Source organism: Schistocerca piceifrons, chromosome 4 (genome assembly GCF_021461385.2).
Source record: "Schistocerca piceifrons isolate TAMUIC-IGC-003096 chromosome 4, iqSchPice1.1, whole genome shotgun sequence".
NCBI lineage: Eukaryota > Metazoa > Arthropoda > Insecta > Orthoptera > Acrididae > Schistocerca > Schistocerca piceifrons.
Window position 1 is genome coordinate 244,363,587 of NC_060141.1, and position 17,763 is coordinate 244,381,349.

General features: G+C 40.4%; 1 protein-coding gene across 1 annotated transcript in view; it reads left to right on the forward strand.

Moving 5' to 3' along the window:
• The window catches only part of LOC124795756 (synaptic vesicle membrane protein VAT-1 homolog), a 98,666-nt gene extending 83,977 nt beyond the window's left edge, over positions 1-14,689 (forward strand). The window contains exons 7-8 of the mRNA XM_047259838.1: positions 13,979-14,217; positions 14,293-14,689. Coding sequence (XP_047115794.1) covers positions 13,979-14,217; positions 14,293-14,364 — 311 coding nt within the window. The 3' untranslated portion in view covers positions 14,365-14,689. The remainder of the gene's footprint in view (positions 1-13,978; positions 14,218-14,292) is intronic.
• Positions 14,690-17,763: the final 3,074 nt, after the last annotated feature.

Genomic DNA, 17,763 nt, shown 5'->3' on the forward strand with positions numbered 1-17,763 from the left:
TTTATAGCTACAGTTTATAGCTCTGAGGAATTAGGAGATTGTCTGGGATTCATAATCAAAAACCATTCTCTCTAAAATGTTCACTATATTCTGAAAGTCACAGACAAAAAACAATGCACACAATCCAACTACCAGAGCAGTTCAGAGTCTAATGCGCTGATGCAACTATAACTGTTCAAATTAAATGTTTAAATGAATGCTCGCCATAATTTGATGATAATGTTCATCCAACGACACGCTAAATAATGGTAGAATGTCTGTTCTGCGGCGGCACGTGAAAATACGACATACGCAAACTGAAGATAGATCATTAAAGTCATCGCAAAATTAACACTTCACTCGAAAATGATTTCATGGTTACGCGTATCCCGAGTAACTTATTACTGCATCCGAGGCTGTTTATATCAACGATACTGATGCGACGTGTCTCCCGGCACAGGTGGTGCGCTAATCAGTGTCTGGAGATAGCTGGGGCCTTCCGTTCTTCACCCAGCTTTCTTACAAATAAAGCCGCGGTGCGGGGGTCTAAGGGAACGCCTGATCAAATCTGCTCTCCCGACTAGCCACTGGGCTAGTAATGCACCACTTTAAGTTATCGAATAAATCATTGCTTCCTTTGCTGATGGCCGATGAAGCTCTCAATTTAAATGTAAAATCAGCACTCAGGTAAGTAATCATAACAAAAGTCTGACATGGCTAAGTCAAATATTTTGGGCGAGATAATTAATTTAATTACACTACATGCAGTAGACGAGCTCTGAACTTGCCCTTTGGAGATACGCTGTCGCTATAGTTTTATAGTTATTCAGTTGAAACTTCTCACATCTTTATGATTATAGCGGATCTCCCTTCTACTTACATTTAAACATCCTAGCTTTATTTATTCGCCTACTTAATCTATCTTGCTTCCTTAACTTTTAAGGTAAAAACCAGAAAATCATGAATTTCAACTAACATTTTAATTTGTGGGATCCAGAATACTGTTTCTACTAAATTATTATGCAAAAGGAATCTAAATATAAATTTTTAAGTTTCCAGCTCTTTTCTGTTGCGCCAATGATTTTTACAGAAAAAGTCCAGATTTCGAAAATGGTTAAGGTTATTGAACTGACTTCATCACATATTGATTTAGTATTACTCCTGACATGCTAGAAACGTTTCAGGTTATTTACTTGATTTTTAAAGTATTGCGCAACATTTATGACGTTAGAGCTAGTTACAGCAGACTGGCTGGCACACAATGGAAAGACTGATGTGAATTTAATAAGGCGTGAGTAGGCTGCTTCCCTACATCACCCTCTACTTAATTTTTTTGAATGTAAATGAAAAAAATTAATTACAAAAAGGGAAGCAAGAGTACAGCTTAACTCCCTATGAAAAATTAAAATTGAAATGTAAACATATAGAAATATTAAAATAAAACTTATTACCTACTTCAGTTATTTAAATTGCTGGGATGTTCACTGCGTCTTAAGCAACATTATCACTCAAAATTTAAGCAAAAATCAATGAAACGCTTTGGCGTACATATTGCCTTAGACAGACAAACACATAAAAATATGTAAAATTATGAAATTCTTAAATTCATTAAATTGTCTGTAAATATTTTTTTTACATTCATAAATTCAAAGAAAATAACACCGTTATTCAAGATGTATAAACAGATAATTATATCTTAGCAGTCTTTTCTAAACCTAAAAGGAAATTTCACAAATCACGACAATTCCATTTTTCCTCACGTGGTTAAGGTCGCTTTGGCTGGCGTTCTACACTTCCATTCACAAGGGTAGAGGGCGGGGGAGTTGCTATGGTGTGCGTCCTTCACGTCCACTCTAACTTAAATGGGGAAAGGGGAGGGGTCACTATGAGTGGTGTCCAAGTCACTCCACGCTTTCACACAATTACCATGCTGCCGTTATCTGGTTTGTCCTGTAGAACAAACAAAAGGAGTGCCTCAAACTCTGTTCATTTAAAATCTAAGGGTGGGTCACAATGAAATGGGGATATATACATTTTATCTTTCAATATGTTGCTGGAACAAAGTTAACAGAATTTTTTCAATTTTACTCTTGCGGTTACTTAACTGCCATAAAATCGGTAAACAAATGGCTCAAAACGCCGTTAGTCACGTACTAGAGAAAATTTATGCTCAAGGCATACAATCATGAATCATATTTAATCTCAATTTATTATTTCTGGGCCAGAACACTGAACCAATGCTCGGTACATTCTTGATACATTTGTATTTTATTTACTTAGCTGACTCATCCTCGATTACCTTATTCTTAGAGATAGTATGAGTATATTTGATTAGTAGTTGTCTTCTCAGCTTCTTTGTACATGTGAGTAACTTTTGGTAATAGTACAGTTCTGAGTGTTCAAAACACACTACGTTTAGTTGACTACTAAATCCACTTATTGGTCTTCTGCTGCTGTGTCAGTTCCACATCAGCAATTATGTACTTACTTACTTTGCTAGTGTTTGAACTTAAGTAATACTCACTCCATTAAAATTTAAAGCATAGGATAACACATTTATTTCATATCTATAGTGTATTGCAGTTGATCAGTTTGCTCACGTGGCAATCCATTTCCACTCGATCGGACGCTGAAACCACAGGTAGTCTCTCTCGACCTACCACTAAAGTGCATTAAGTAATTATGCACGAGCGTAATGCTAAATTCCTTAAACCTATAGGACACCATGAGCTGCTCTGTCTCATCTAACATAAGGGTGCCTATGGTCGCATTCACGCCTCTAACTCATAACCTCAATACATGTAGGTGTGTCACCGCCCACCCAACACCAAAATAACGGCCAGCTCCAACCTTATAAATACTTCAGGGACGTGTCCTTCACGTCTCAACTACAAACACTACTCAATTCTATTACACTGCCATTCCTTGCTACACAAGGTGAGTTCATTTTTACAACTTATCTATTTTTCATAACACTAAGCACTCTCTCTTACTGTTTATTAGTTAGCTTTAATGCATACACTGGGTCTCATTGCCACTTCAGATCCTGCTTATAAACTGACTTGTATATCTTTTTTAAATGTTATTATGGGACCATTTCCAATAAAACAACACTTTGTACTTACAATATTACCAGGGTTTTATACATACTTGTTACTCAAATACATTTGTATCTTAATTACGTCATACTTCTCTATTGTTTATGTCACTGTTAGGTTTGTCACATTAGGTATTTTCTTCACTAATCGGTGGATAGAATGGTTACAGAACTCATGGCTCGATAGCCATGACAGAAAATTTTAGCATTGCAAAGGAGGAGTCGAAATTTTTGTAGATAGGAAAGATGAAGAATGAGTGAGACCTGAAATGGAAAGAAGATCTCACACAGCTGGGACTGCACAGCCGCCACACTGTGTAGAGGTTACAGAACAACCTCCTCCCTACAGAATTCATTAGCTTAATGCTGGCTTGATAGTCATACCGGAAGATTTTAATATTTGAGAGTAAGAGTCGAAATTTTGGTGGATAGGAAAGATGAAGAATGAGTGAGACCTGAAAAGGAAAGAAGATCTCACACAACTGGGACTGCACAGCTGCCACATGTGTAAAGGTTACAGAACAACCTCCTCCCTACAGAATTCATTCACTACCTATGAACTTCTTTAGGTCGATCACGTTCCTGAGACCTAATAGCTTTTTACTCTTAGGGCACTCTAGCCTATATGCATTGGCATGTGGTTTTCCTATGATCCTGAAAGGTCCTTGGTATACGAACATGAATTTCTTTGTTTCTGCATTTATTTTCTTTGATTTTTCCTTGGTTTTGACAAGGACTAACTGACCTATTTCAGAACTGATGGGTACAGCTTTTGCGTCATGTTGCTTCTTCCTTTCCAATGCTCTTTTTCTTATATTTGCCCTAGCCTTTAACTTCTTCTCGTCTGTGGATATTTGCGTTAGAATAGGGAATTCTACCATATCTGCAATCACATTGTGCGGTTCTTGTCCAAACATCAATTCGCAAGGCGCAAAACCAGTTGCATCATGCCTTAAGTTGTTAATTACATTCTCAAAATACTTCACCTGCTCTGCCCAACTTGAGTGTTTCCGAGCACAATAAGTCCTGCAAAGCCTATTCAAATCTATCATAATATGTTCACTCATATTTCCTTGGGGGAAATACGCAGATATTTTCAGATGTTTCACTCCGGCCTTATCCAGACATTCTTTAAATCTATCAGAAGTAAATTGAGGCCGATTGTCTGACAGCAAACTCTTCGGAACGCCAACGTTCATGATGAAATCTTTTTCCAACTTTTCTACCAACGTTTTTGCATTTGCTCTTTTAATTGGGTATAGCTTAACATATTTACTAAATCCATCCACAACAAAAACATGGGTGCACCCACCTCTCGAAGCAGGAAGAGGGCCAAACAAATCACAAGCCAGTAATTCTAGGGTTTCAGTTGGCTCTACTGAATGCATATCCCCTTGTATTCTGGTGTTAGCAGCACGGACTTTCTGGCACACTACACAAGATACTAGACGCTTGGCAACACGGCGGTACATGTTGTCAAACATAACTCTCTCTTTTAATTTTGCAATGCACTTCTTTGCACCGTAGTGCCCATACCTCAGGTGTACATAGTCGATTAGTAAGTCTACATGTTGTGAGGGAAAGCACAGCTTTCACTCTGAAACTCCTACATTTTTCCTTCTAAACAGAGTACCTTTATGTAGACAATAGTATTGCGAAACCTTGGGATAGTTCGCATTTCCTAAATAGCTCTTCACTAATTTCAGCTGGTCATCTGCATTCTGCTCGTGTCTCAAGTTCTTAATCACCCTCTTTAATGCACTTTCTTACTTTACTTCGTGCAACTCAAACATTCGTACTTCACTTAGGTCAGTTGCTATAATTCCAGCGTCATCACATAGCTCCGCACTTCTAGATAACCCATCAGTTACCAGATTGTCTTTCCCTTGAATATGTCTAACCTCAAGGTCAAACTGCTGGAGACACAAAGATCATCTTACCAAACGAGCATTCCTCAACTTACAGGTCTTTAAAAAGGTCAACGCCTTATGTACACTGTAAACAATTATCTTGTGACCTAATACATACTGCTCAAATTTCTGTACCCCAAATACAGTTGCCAATGCTTACAGTTCTGAGATGTCATAAATTCTCTCTGCTGCCTGTAAAGATCGACTTGCGAAAGCTATAGTCTTGTGCACTTCTTGTTCGTTCTCTATTTCTACTTGGAATGTCTCCACAGCTATACCATAGTCACTAGCATCAACATACATGCAGACTGGTTTTTCAAAATAGGATGATGTAAAATAGGACTATTAATTAAATATTGTTTAAGCACCTCGAACGCCTGTTGGCATTCTGCTGCCCAAACCCAAGGGGTATTCTTTTCCAGCAGGAGGCGAAGACAGGGTGCATTAAAAGCCTGATCACTAACAAAACGCCTATAGAAGCCGAAAAGACCGAACATTGATCTCAACTGCTTCTTGTTTCTGGGAGCCTCAAATTTTGCAATGACTGCTAGCTTGCCTGGGTCAGGCAGAATACCTTTTCCACTTATCATATATCCCAAGAAACCTATTTCCTCTTTAACGCACTCTGTCTTTTAAATCTTTAGTTTCATGCCACCTCTCTCAATAGCCTCTAACACTTCCTCTAATAAAACTATGTGTTCTTCCCAGGTAGGAGTTGCTATTAACAGATCATCTACGTAGACTGTGAATTTATTAATTATGGCTGGTCCTAAAACATGGCACATCACACGTACGAAGGCACAAACAGAGATATTAAGTCCGAAAGGTACCCCACGGTATTGGTAACAAACTCCTTCGTACAAGAAAGCTGTGTACTTCCTTGAACTTTCCGCCAGTGGCAAATTCCAATATCCACACGTGATGTCCATAGAGGTTAAGAATTTTACTCCCCGGAATTTTTGCAATAACTCGTCCATGTTCTGCGGTCTATCACTTTCCCTAACCACTATTTCATTCAACCAACGAGCGTCCAAGACCAATCTGACACTTACGTCTCTTTTTGGTAAAACAACAAGAGGATTATTGTACTCACTGACCGCTTTTTCAATCACACCCCATTCTAGCATTCTCTGTATCTCCTTTCGAACCGCCTCCTTCCTAGCTACATGTATTTGGTATGGCTTCCTGAAAAACACTTGGCCAGGTTTCACCTTTAATTGACATTCATAACCTTTGACCACGCCAGGTCAATTTGAAAATACCTTATGATGCCTTTTTAAAACTTCTCTCAATTCTTCCTTCTGATTAGCTGAAATTTTATCGCTTTCCTGCAATTTAGCTTCTATTTTGTCCAAAATAATTGCTTCTTCTTGTTCTGTGTTTAGCTTACTTTTACTCAGATTAACACCTTCGTCCCAATATCTCCTATTTTTCAGAACTCGTATAGGCAGCTCCCAAGTTTCATCATTAGTTACTACATGTTTATCAATAAAAGGTACCGTAATTACTCCGGTTATCGGCAAGACCATTTTTAACTAGCTTCTTTCAAAGTCAACAACACTCTGATATTTTGACAATAAATCTATGCCAATTAAAACCTCAATACTGAAATTATTTACAATTAAGCATGGATGATCAATTAAATTACCATTAATGTTAAGGTCAGCAAAGCTTCTTGTTTTACCGTTTTTGACACCTTGTCAGTAGCACCAATTATTCTTAGTCCTGATACCCTCATTACGATAAGCTTGTCTTTACTAGGTAATGCATAAAAGAAGGACTGAGATATCGTACTCACCTCACTTCCACTGTCTAAGAGACAACGTACATTGATACCCAACATATTCACTATTATTATAGGGTGGCTTCTTGTAGGTTGTACAGGTGGTTCCTCAAACTCATCCAATAGTTCCTTTTGGATTTGTCTCCAACTAAAGTGATCGACATCTGTCTTCATTACATTTATGTCAAAGTGTGTAGGGGTTTCCTGAATTACATTTTCAGCTGCCTTTTCCAGCCGGTCTATTAATTTTAAATCGAAACACCGCACGACTTCATTACCTTTAGTTTGCTGAACATGACCCGAATTACTGTAGTCTGAGCGATTCTGCGCCTCCAGACCGGGCATAACACTAGTTACAGCTAAACCACTTTCACTATTATCATCGGGTTCCTTCTCAAGTGACAACTGGTCACAGCTACTGGGTTCATCGACCCACAACAGGCTATCCTCTACATTCTCACTTACCTCCTGTCCTAAATGTATTAGTACAGTATCAACATCCTGCACAGGCACTTTAGATAAGAGCACATCATCCTTATCGTAAATATAAGCATGAATTTCTTCTGCTTCTTCACCTGACAATTCAGTATTTTGTAGCTCTTCCCTACCGTTACACTGCTGCGCCTTCTCTTTCTCTTCCCACTTAGAAAGCGTCTCTAACATGGCATCTATTAAATACTGTGAGTGATCTCATATTTCTGCTGTATCCATAGATGCTACCGACCCCTCATCCACATGTTCAGTCTGAGTATTTTGATCTGTCTTACCAATTACTGTAATTACTGGCTTAGGAAAAGTAGCCGCCTGGTGAGCGCCAATGTCCTCATAGACGGGTACTAGTTTTCCTGCCTCGGCCTACTACTGTTTCCTTTATTTCCATTATAGTTAACTGGCACGACATTGCTTTCCGCACTGTTGTTTACCTGCATAATTTTGTTCGGAACAAAATTACTATCATTTGGATGCCATTGTTGGTTCTGATAATTATTTCTCCAATTCCTCCCTCTCTTAGAATGGCGAATACCTACTGTTCTGATGTTTACATTGCCACTCTGCTCGTTCTTAAAATTACTGCTAGTGTTATTACCATTTCTGTTATTACGTGCTTGCTCCTCATTGGCAGCAACACGCTCTACGCGTTCCAAATACTCAATGAAACGATCCAGATTGTCTCTAGTGGCAGATATAATTCTAGTTTGCCAATATCACGGCAGTTTGGCTTCAAGATCTAGTAGTATCATTTCAGGTTTCAGCTTTTCCGCCAAATGTGACAAACGTGAAATCCATGACCTAGTAAACTCTTTAATAGATTCCTTGCCTGCATTGAAGCGCTTTCGACTCCAAAATTCTCTCAACACTTCATTTTGCTTATTGCTAGACCAATACTCATTAATGAAAGCTGTTTTAAATTCCGCTAATATTTTACACTTCAACATAACATCAGCTGACCAACGCATGGCGTCACCTGCTAAATGGCTTCTAATAAATGAGATTTTCTCTCGTTCAGACCAAGTTTGTGGAATCACATCTTCAAAATCGTTCCAGAAATCTAGCGGGTGGATAGTTTTATCTGAATCGAACCGCAAGAACTGCCGGCATCCGATAAATGCGGCGTTTGCAGCTACAACTTGTTGTATACTACCATTACCAGAAGTTACTGAAGCTACTTTACTCTCAATGTTAATACTACTATTTTCTACTCTCATTTCAACATTATCTACTCTTTGTACAATATGAGTAGTATCAGTTTTGATTACATCTACTTCTGCTTGACATATGTTTACTTTTATATTAACATCTTTAAACCTATCTGAGCACAGTTCAGATTCCGCCTCGATCTTTTCTGTTAACTTGTGCTCCAGCTTCGCATCTTCCATTTGGAAGTCTTTGCGAACCTCAGCAACTTCGGATTTTACTGTTTTATACATTTCAGAAAATTGTTGAGCAACCTTTTTCTTAATATCCTCATGATTCTAATCAATTTTACAATTCAAACTGTCTAGATCCTCTTTCAACTTATTGCAACCAGCCTTGAGGGTATTGCCCGTTACCTCCAATTGTTTACTAAAATTAGTGTGGCTGGCCACAATCTCATACTTTAATTCAGCATTACTGCTTTTGACCTCAGTTATTTCAGACTTTAATTCAGCTGTCATTTTAGCATTACTGGTAGCTATTGCTTGTAATATAACATTTAAATCAATAGCCCCAGTATCTTTGGGTTGCTCACTAGCTGGTTTTTTATCACACTAAGGTGACAATAAACTAGCTCCAGTACCAGAATCATCAAAACGAAATGAAACATCTGATTGATCAGTCATATCTAACTTATCCTCTGCCACCTCTGATGACTGTTTCGTTTTTAACTCATCAGATAAACTATCATCCAATAAATTAACAATTTCTGATTTCTGCTTTACTACAGGGGTCTCTATTATTGAATCATTGCCCCTTTTCACACTACTGTCAGGAGACAATATTTCATATTTCACTTTCATGCATATTTACACTTGAACCGTTGTCTCGATTTACAGTTCCCTCAACAGACGTAAGTTCTGATTTAAGTTTAACCTCAGTTTCTTCTGGCGGTTCCATCGCCGACAGTCTTTTAGTGCAGGTTAGTAAAATTTTTAACAGCTTTTCACTTAACTTAGTTCCTCTGCACGACGTATGGCGTTGCCGGCGCGGCGTACCAGGATTACTGATGCGACGCAGCGCGTTGAGCTGCAGACGGCACTTCGACAGTTGCTGTGCATTTGCGTGCCCCGCAACTGCAGGCGCGGCTCCGGTTGCTCCGGCGGATGACTGCGGTGAGGCGAAACCGGCATCTTGCGATGCCGGCGGCACCACTAGACTCAGTGCCAGCTCCGTGAATCCAGATGCGTTGTTAATCCAATTGCGTCGTCCACATGCACACGTAACACTATTACTGTTCAATTACTCAGTTTCGTGTCGCATTTCACTCCCGAATCCGAACATTTAAAAATCACTTTCACTTTTACTCAGTTTCTTTCCCGGCCCATGCACCATATGTGGGGCGGCGGGTGGAATAATTGTTAATGTTTCTATTATTTATTTAATGCTGTTGTTTGCCATTCTCAACACAGGCTCTCTAACTACAGTATTGGCAACCAGAAAGTGATTAGAAAAACGTGAAGCCTGTGATTAGAATTCCTAGTGCCCACTTCATCTGAGAAATACATTTATAGCTACAGATTATAGCTCTGAGGAATTAGGAGATTGTCTGGGATTCATAATCAAAAACCATTCTCACTAAAATGTTCACTATATTCTGAAAGTCACAGACCAAAAACAATCCACACAATCCAACTACCAGAGCAGTTCAGAGTCTAATGCGCTGATGCAACTATAACTGTTCAAATTAAATGTTTAAATGAATGCTCGCCATAATTTGATGATAATGTTCATCAAACGCCACGCTAAATAATGGTAGAATGTCTGTTCTGCGGCGGCACGTGAAAATACGACATACACAAACTGAAGTTAGATCACTAAAGCCATTCCAAAATTAACACTTCACTCGAAAACGATTTCATGGTTACGTGTATCCCGAGTAACTTATTACTGCATCCGAGGCTGTTTATATCAACGATACTGATGCGACGCGACTCCCGGCACAGGTGGTGCGCTAATCAGTGTCTGGAGAGAACTGGGGCCTTCCCTTCTTCACGCAGCTTTCTTACATATAAGGCCGTGGTGTGGAGGTCTAAGGGAACGCCTGATCAAATCTGCTCTCCCGACTAGCCACTGGGCTAGTAATGCACCACTTTAAGTTATCGAATAAATCATTGCTTCCTTTGCTGATGGCCGATGAAGCTCTCAACTTAAATGTGCTATCAGCACACAAGTAAGTAATCATAATAAAAGTCTGACGTGGCTAAGTCAAAGATTTTGGGCGAGATAATTAATTTAATTACACTACATGCAGTAGACGAGCTCTGAACTTGCCCTTTGGAGATACGCTGTCGCTATAGTTTTATAGTTATTCAGTTGAAACTTCTCACATCTTTATGATTATAGCGGATCTCCCTTCTACTTAAATTTAAACATCCTAGCTTTATTTATTCGCCTACTTAATCTATCTTACTTCCTTAATTTTTAAGATAAAAACCAGATCATGAATTTCAACTAAAATTTTAATTTGTGAGATCCAGAATACTGTTTCTACTAAATTATTATGCAAAAGGAATCTAAATATAAATTTTTAAGTTTCTAGCTCTTTTCTGTTGCGCCAATGATTTTTACAGAAAAGCGTCCAAGTTTCGAAAATGGTTAAAGTTATTGAACTGATATTCAACACATATTGATTTAGTATTGCTCCTGACATGCTAGAAACGTTTCAGGTTATTTACTTGAATTTTAAAGTATTGCGCAACATTTATGACGTCAGAGCTAGTTACAGCAGATTGGCTGGCACACAATGGAAAGACTGATGTGAATTTAATAAGGCGTGAGTAGGCTGCTTCCCTACACAATGTCGCGATACGATAAACCGCAATCGCGATAGGCTTCAATCCGACATTTATCAAAGTCGGAAACGTGATGGTACGCATTTCTCCTCCTTACAACGTTTCACCAGGCAACGCCGGTTAACTGCTGTTTGTGTATGAGAAATCGGTTGGAAACTTTCCTCATGTCAGCACATCGTAGGCGTCGCCACCGGCGCCAACCTTGTGTGAATGTTCTGGAAAGCTAATCATTTGCATACCATAGCAACTTCTTCCTGTCGGTTAAATTTCGCATCTGTAGCACGTCATCTTCGTGGTGTAGCAATTTTAATGGTCAGTAGTGTAATTCTCGGGTGCGACACGTTTTCAAATACTCCACATCACTTATATCTAGCCGGCCGCGGTGGTCCAGCGGTTCAGGCGCTCAGTCCGGAACCGCACGACTGCTATGGTCGCAGGTTCGAATCCTGCCTCGGGCATGGATGTGTGTGATGTCCTTAGGTTAGTTAGTTTAAGTAGTTCTAAGTTCTAGGGGACTGATGACCACAGATGTTAAGTCCCATAGTGCTCAGAGCCATTTGAACCATTTGAACTTATATCTAATAGGACGATTTCACAAAATTCTCCCTTTTGGACAAATATCTGGAGACTTCCATGGTAAAGACAGACAAGGCACGTGCACCTACTTCACAGACTGTTCTTAAATTCAGCAGGAAAACTACATTCTGCTATTATTATTATTTTTAGTAGTAGTTGTATTTTGTTAATAGGTCTGACACTATATTAATGTCAACATAACGAAGTCAGGAGAGCTTTGAGTGTCAACAAATTTCCCTTATTTCCACGGAACTAGAAGAATAATTTTCACTGGAGTGCAAAGCTTGAAGACAAAACTAACTTGTGTGATGAGCCATTGCCACGTAACTTAGCTCGGTAAAACTTGGATCATACCGAGAACTGTTAGAGTATAGTACACTACTGTACAGAAGATAACTGAAAGAAATAGTCAGTGAGATGAACAGAAATGATACTGTGTAGGGTGTTCCATTCGTCCACCAGCACGGTTGAAAAATGCTGGGCGGTCGCTGATGCGTGTGGATGTGCTGCGGTACGTCACCCCAACTCATCCCACACGTGCTCGATAAGATTTAGGTCGGGGGTACGTGCGGGCAGTCCATTCGCCGAATATCATCTTGTTCCAGAACCCTCTTCACCTGTGCTGTTCGACGCTGTCGCACATTTTCATAAAGTTAGGGCCGAATGCACCCTGAAAAGACGTACAGGGAGAAGGAGTACAGTGACACAATATAACTGACCAATCACTGTACAGTGTTGAAAGATTGGGAGTTCGGTACGTCCGTGCGACACTATGCATCTTCAACCCGTCCAAACCATAACCACTGGACAACCAAAACGATCAGGTTAGACAAAGTTCCTGATTGCATCACGTATTCCCGCCCCTCGCCATATGAGGATGCGTCCAGAATCACTATTCTGACTGAATCTGCTCTCATTCGACAAGAGCGCATGATCCCATTTTCCGCTGGTTCCTGTGCTATCGGCACCATCGCAAAAGGTGTCGACGAGGTATCAATGGAACACAACGTACGAGTCATTAGCCAAAGAGACCACCCACATACAGTCGCTGTTAAATCTGGCTGTTCTGTTAAATGTGGCTGCAATTGCAGCTGCTTTTTAATGTGGATCTCTTCTTGCCAGTTGCACAATGTAGCGGTCATCTCTGTTGTAGCTGACTGTGGCCGGCCGCCTCCTCACCTTCGGCTAAGGAGTGCCTGTGGTTCGGACCGCAACTCATGAACGTGAAACATTGCTGTGAACAATACCAAACTCCTGGGCTGCACTCGTCACACTGCGTCCCTCTTCCATTTTCCCGATGATTCTTCCCCGTGTGAAATGTCGTCCCTGGGCCGTGTTGTAATGAACACCACCACTATACGTCTTAACTACTCGCTGATTAACAAACACAGTCTTCTCCCGTTCCTTCATTTTCCTCCTGTTGTGGGACCAATCTCATTTGGCGAAACTATCACGCTGATCTCACGCCATGTGACGTCCAGATTTCTGTGCACAACTGGGAGGCCTCTGGAGACATGGTCCTGCACTTTGATTCATTTCCACTGAATATTTAATATGTAATGTTACTTTATCCGGCTCGTTCTTAAGTTTACCAGAGCAGTGTATTTGTATTTTCCGAAATCAAATTACAATAGAAAAAAATGGCTCTGAGCACTATGGGACCTAAAATCTGAGGTCATCAGTCCCCTAGAACTTAGAACCACTTAAACCTAACTAACCTAAGGACATCACACACATCCATTCCTGGAGCAGGATTCGAACCAGCGACCGTAGCAGCAGCTCGGTTCAGGACTGGAGCGCCTAGAACCTTTCGGTCACAGAGGCCGGCAGTTACAACAGCTCTAGCTTCTCTATGCTTACTGTTAAATGCCACTGAACTATCATTAACGTAGCTGTGATGGAAGATTTTTGTGATGTTGCAGTACAACGGAACTGAACTCCTCTGTCCTGCACAGGTTTGAACTTGCAAATGCACACCACACATACAGTTGGAAAGAGGAAGAAAGTTGTCTCCTCGCAGATATTAATTAATCGGACTTGACTAAACTGAACTACTCGGAAAACATGTCGCTTATTAGTGGTCGGTGATATTAACTTGTAACATTGGCTGCGAATGAAATATTGAATTTAATTGGTTTTTCAGGTTCAAACAGCTCAGCTGCATATCCAAAAGCGTGTTGGTTGGGAAAACCGACTTGGAACAGCGGAAATATAGCCTCTTCGGAGATAATCAGGAAGAACGTGGTTGTAACGGGTGTGAATGCTGGGGACTTCCTGGAAAACAGTCCTCAGGGTGCACGATGTGTAATGGAACAGATATTTCGATTGCACGCCAGCCGGAAAATAAAGCCCATAGTTGACTGCTTTTTATCTCTCTGCAAGGTGAGTTTTATCGTGTGAATGTTGAAGGAAAAATTTTAAAAGTGTTTCATGCAATCATAGGCTTTTCGGTTCCAGGTAACTGACGGTTTGCGGAAGCTGAGCAGCAGGAAAAACTACGGCAAAGTGGTTTTGGTCGTACGGCTTTGATCAGCTCCACCAATGAGAAAGCGGGACTGAGTTCATATTCCATAGTTTTCACAAGTATGAAGTTTAGGGGCCAAAGAGTGGGAACGAAAAAGTATGCCAGCGTTACAAGACGAAATTAAAAAAGGCACACGTTAGAGTCGCTGAAAGTCATGACATATTTACTCTGAGATTTACTGTACGCTGTGAAGTATACCAGCTTTATTTATTTGCTACTGCTGCATTCTTCTGGTTCGTATAGTGACTGAAAATGTGTCATTACACATATGAGCACACAATTTAGTAAACAGCTATGTTTACGGGCTGTGCTCCTGTGCTGTGAAACCTAGCTGACAAAGATACTCATCCAGAAATTCGTCAGTAGCAAACGGGTTTGAATAAAAATTGCGCCTATAAAGGAGAAAACGATGAATTTCCATTTCTTGTGTCTAAAACGTCTCTGAAAATAGGGTAATGGTTTATCATTATTAATGACGCTTCAATGACTTGGAAGTTCTGACCAAAGAACAGAAATATTTGGCAGGAATTATTGTATGAATCACTCAAGCCTGTTGTCCCTCATGAGCAGTACGGGCTTTGGACACCACGCGACGAACAAAGGCGCGGCAAGCGCTCAACAGTGAAAAGTGGAAAACACACCTTGTATGACGAGTCTGAATGTTTGTTACGTAGAAATAAGCGTGACTTTAACCTTCCTGCGTACTGCAAATGGTAACACTTGACAGTTTCAACCAAATACAGTATTTCTCTCACGAAAGTGGCAGTGTCAGGACGCGGATTTATACACAAGAAAGTGGACAAAGCGAGCATGACATTGTTTCTCATCAAGTAAAACTCGGCATTCACCTTTTTTCATCCATCGTTTTGAAAATAATTTAAGGTCGAAATTGGAGTGAGAATAAACGAAAAAGTTCACAGTAGCAAATAGATATGGAGTCATTTCGAAATTAATGTTTCGTACAGAGATAAAAAAAAATGAGTGACTTAGTGCTGGTCACGAGGTTTCATTTGTTAATAAAAAATACAAACGCAAAAAGTTCAACATGAGAGTCTTCTCAGAGTGTAGCATAGTATCGCTGACACCGTTGAGAGAGAAAAAAAGTCATCAATGAGAAGTGACAAAGAAATATGACGGTGTGTTAACTGATATTTGAATGCAAATGTTATTTTTGGTTAATATTTAGCTTTTTAGGTTTGCCATCGTTAAAGTTCATTAATAGAAATTGCGACTGATGTATTTTAGTTCGGTTCGAGTCTGTGTAAGTAACATGCCGTTTACTAACTTGCCACAAGATTATTTCACTGAGACTTGTAACGAATTATTGCAGTTACAATACTTTCTGCCTTAATTAACATAAGAGCATGATTTTAAAATCAGGGGATAATACACAATCGTGGCTAGTCCTAACGCACTACGTCGTAGACAGACATTGTAACACCAAAAATGGTTCAAATGGCTCTGAGAACTATGGGACTTAACATCTAAGGTCATCAGTCCCCTAGAACTTAGAACTACTTAAACCTAACTAACCTAAGGACATCACACACATCCATGCCCGAGGCAGGGTTCGAACCTGCGACCGTAGCGGTTGCGCGGTTCCGGACTGTAGCGCCTAGAACCGCTCGGCCACTCCGCCCGGCTGTAACACTAAATTCCATGTGAAATCTCTTGCCGAAATTAAATAGAAAACATTTTTGATTAACTCCAGTGTTCATTTAGTTGCTCTCATACTATTTCACTGGGAACATAATTGTAATGGCTCTTTGTCACACATAGGCCAGCAGCACAAAATATTATATAAAGTCCATCTAACTGGAAAAAACATAAAATATTGGCAGGACCAGGTCCGCCTTGTTCTGTGAAAGAAAGTATTAGTATTTGTTGCGCTGATGGAAAGAAAACGGTTCAAATGGCTCTGAGCACTATGCGACTTAACTTCTGAGGTCATCAGTCGCCTAGAACTTAGAACTAATTAAACCTGACTACCCTAATGACATCACACACATCCTTGCCCGAGGCAGGATTCGAACCTGCGACCGTAGCGGGCGCTCGGTTCCAGACTGCAGCGCCAGAACCGCACGGCCACTCCGGCCGGCTAGAAAGAAAAAGGTTTAAATTCAATTTCGCAGCTAAATGGCGGCCATCTGGTCTATCACGTGCTTCTGGATTGTTTTGCAGTCGGCCTGCTATGAACGCTGAAATAATGCAGATATCTGACGCAGGGCACACAAAACTACGTATGAAGTCCTGAAATAATCAGCTTTAAACAACTATCGATTTTATCAGTTAATTCATTATATACACGGTTACAGACCTGATATGGCTGCGTAAGCTACTATCACATTTACGAGAACAAGAGAGAAGACGAACAAGAGAAGAGGAGCGCACATTGTCTCCTCTATATACAGAGAAATCATAGCTAATAATTCTCTTTAATACGATTACCATAAAATGTCTACACGACGCATCTCGTCTGTGATTCAGTATATTAATAAGTTTTACAGAATTTATTATTCTTGATAATAGGATCGTCCATAAGTCCACATCATTTCATTCAGTCTCATATATATTTCGTCGAAGTACATTTTGTGACAACGTATAGCGACGCCACAAAGCCCCCTAGAATGACCATGTACAGGAATTAATTGAGTGTGTAGTGGTTATTATACTGGCGTTTCTTTACGTCGATCTCCTCCATCACTGGAGTCTTCTCCGACGATGTTGAAGGTGTGATGCTGGATCCGTCGAGATGTTGCGTGACGCCCGTCCGGAACCGAAGGTCGAGCTCCACATCATCCACGGACGACAGCTTGGCTGCTGCAGCTAGTGTGCCGTTGTCTGGAACTGCTATTCCGTGCATCTGCGGTGTTCGTGTTCACGAAATCATTCAAACGTGGCATTAGACACAGTTTAATTCAGATGTTACACGCTGCGGAGGAAACGCACGAAGATTACTTATTTATTATTATTCATTCAGGATCAGTACTGCAGAATATTTGGTGGTGGTAAGTTCCTGTGGAACCAAAATGGTGAGGTCATCGGTCCCTAGGGTTAGACACTACTTAATCTAACTGGAACTTACACTAAGGACAACACACACACCCATGCCCGAGGGAGGACTACAACTTCCGCGGCTACCCCGTGTAGGTTCACCGTAAATGTAAAAGTGTAACTTCTTTGCTGCCCACACCACCTCTGAGGCTTCTGATTCCATCACAGAATACAAGCGCTCGTAGCTTGTTAGTATCCTACCTGTGAAACAGATTGCCCGTGTCTCTTTTCCACATAAACTTCTTCTACACTACTGGCCATTAAAATTGATACACCACGAAGATGACGTGCTACAGACGCGAAATTTAATCAACAGGAAGAAGATGCTGTGATATGAAAATGACTAGCTT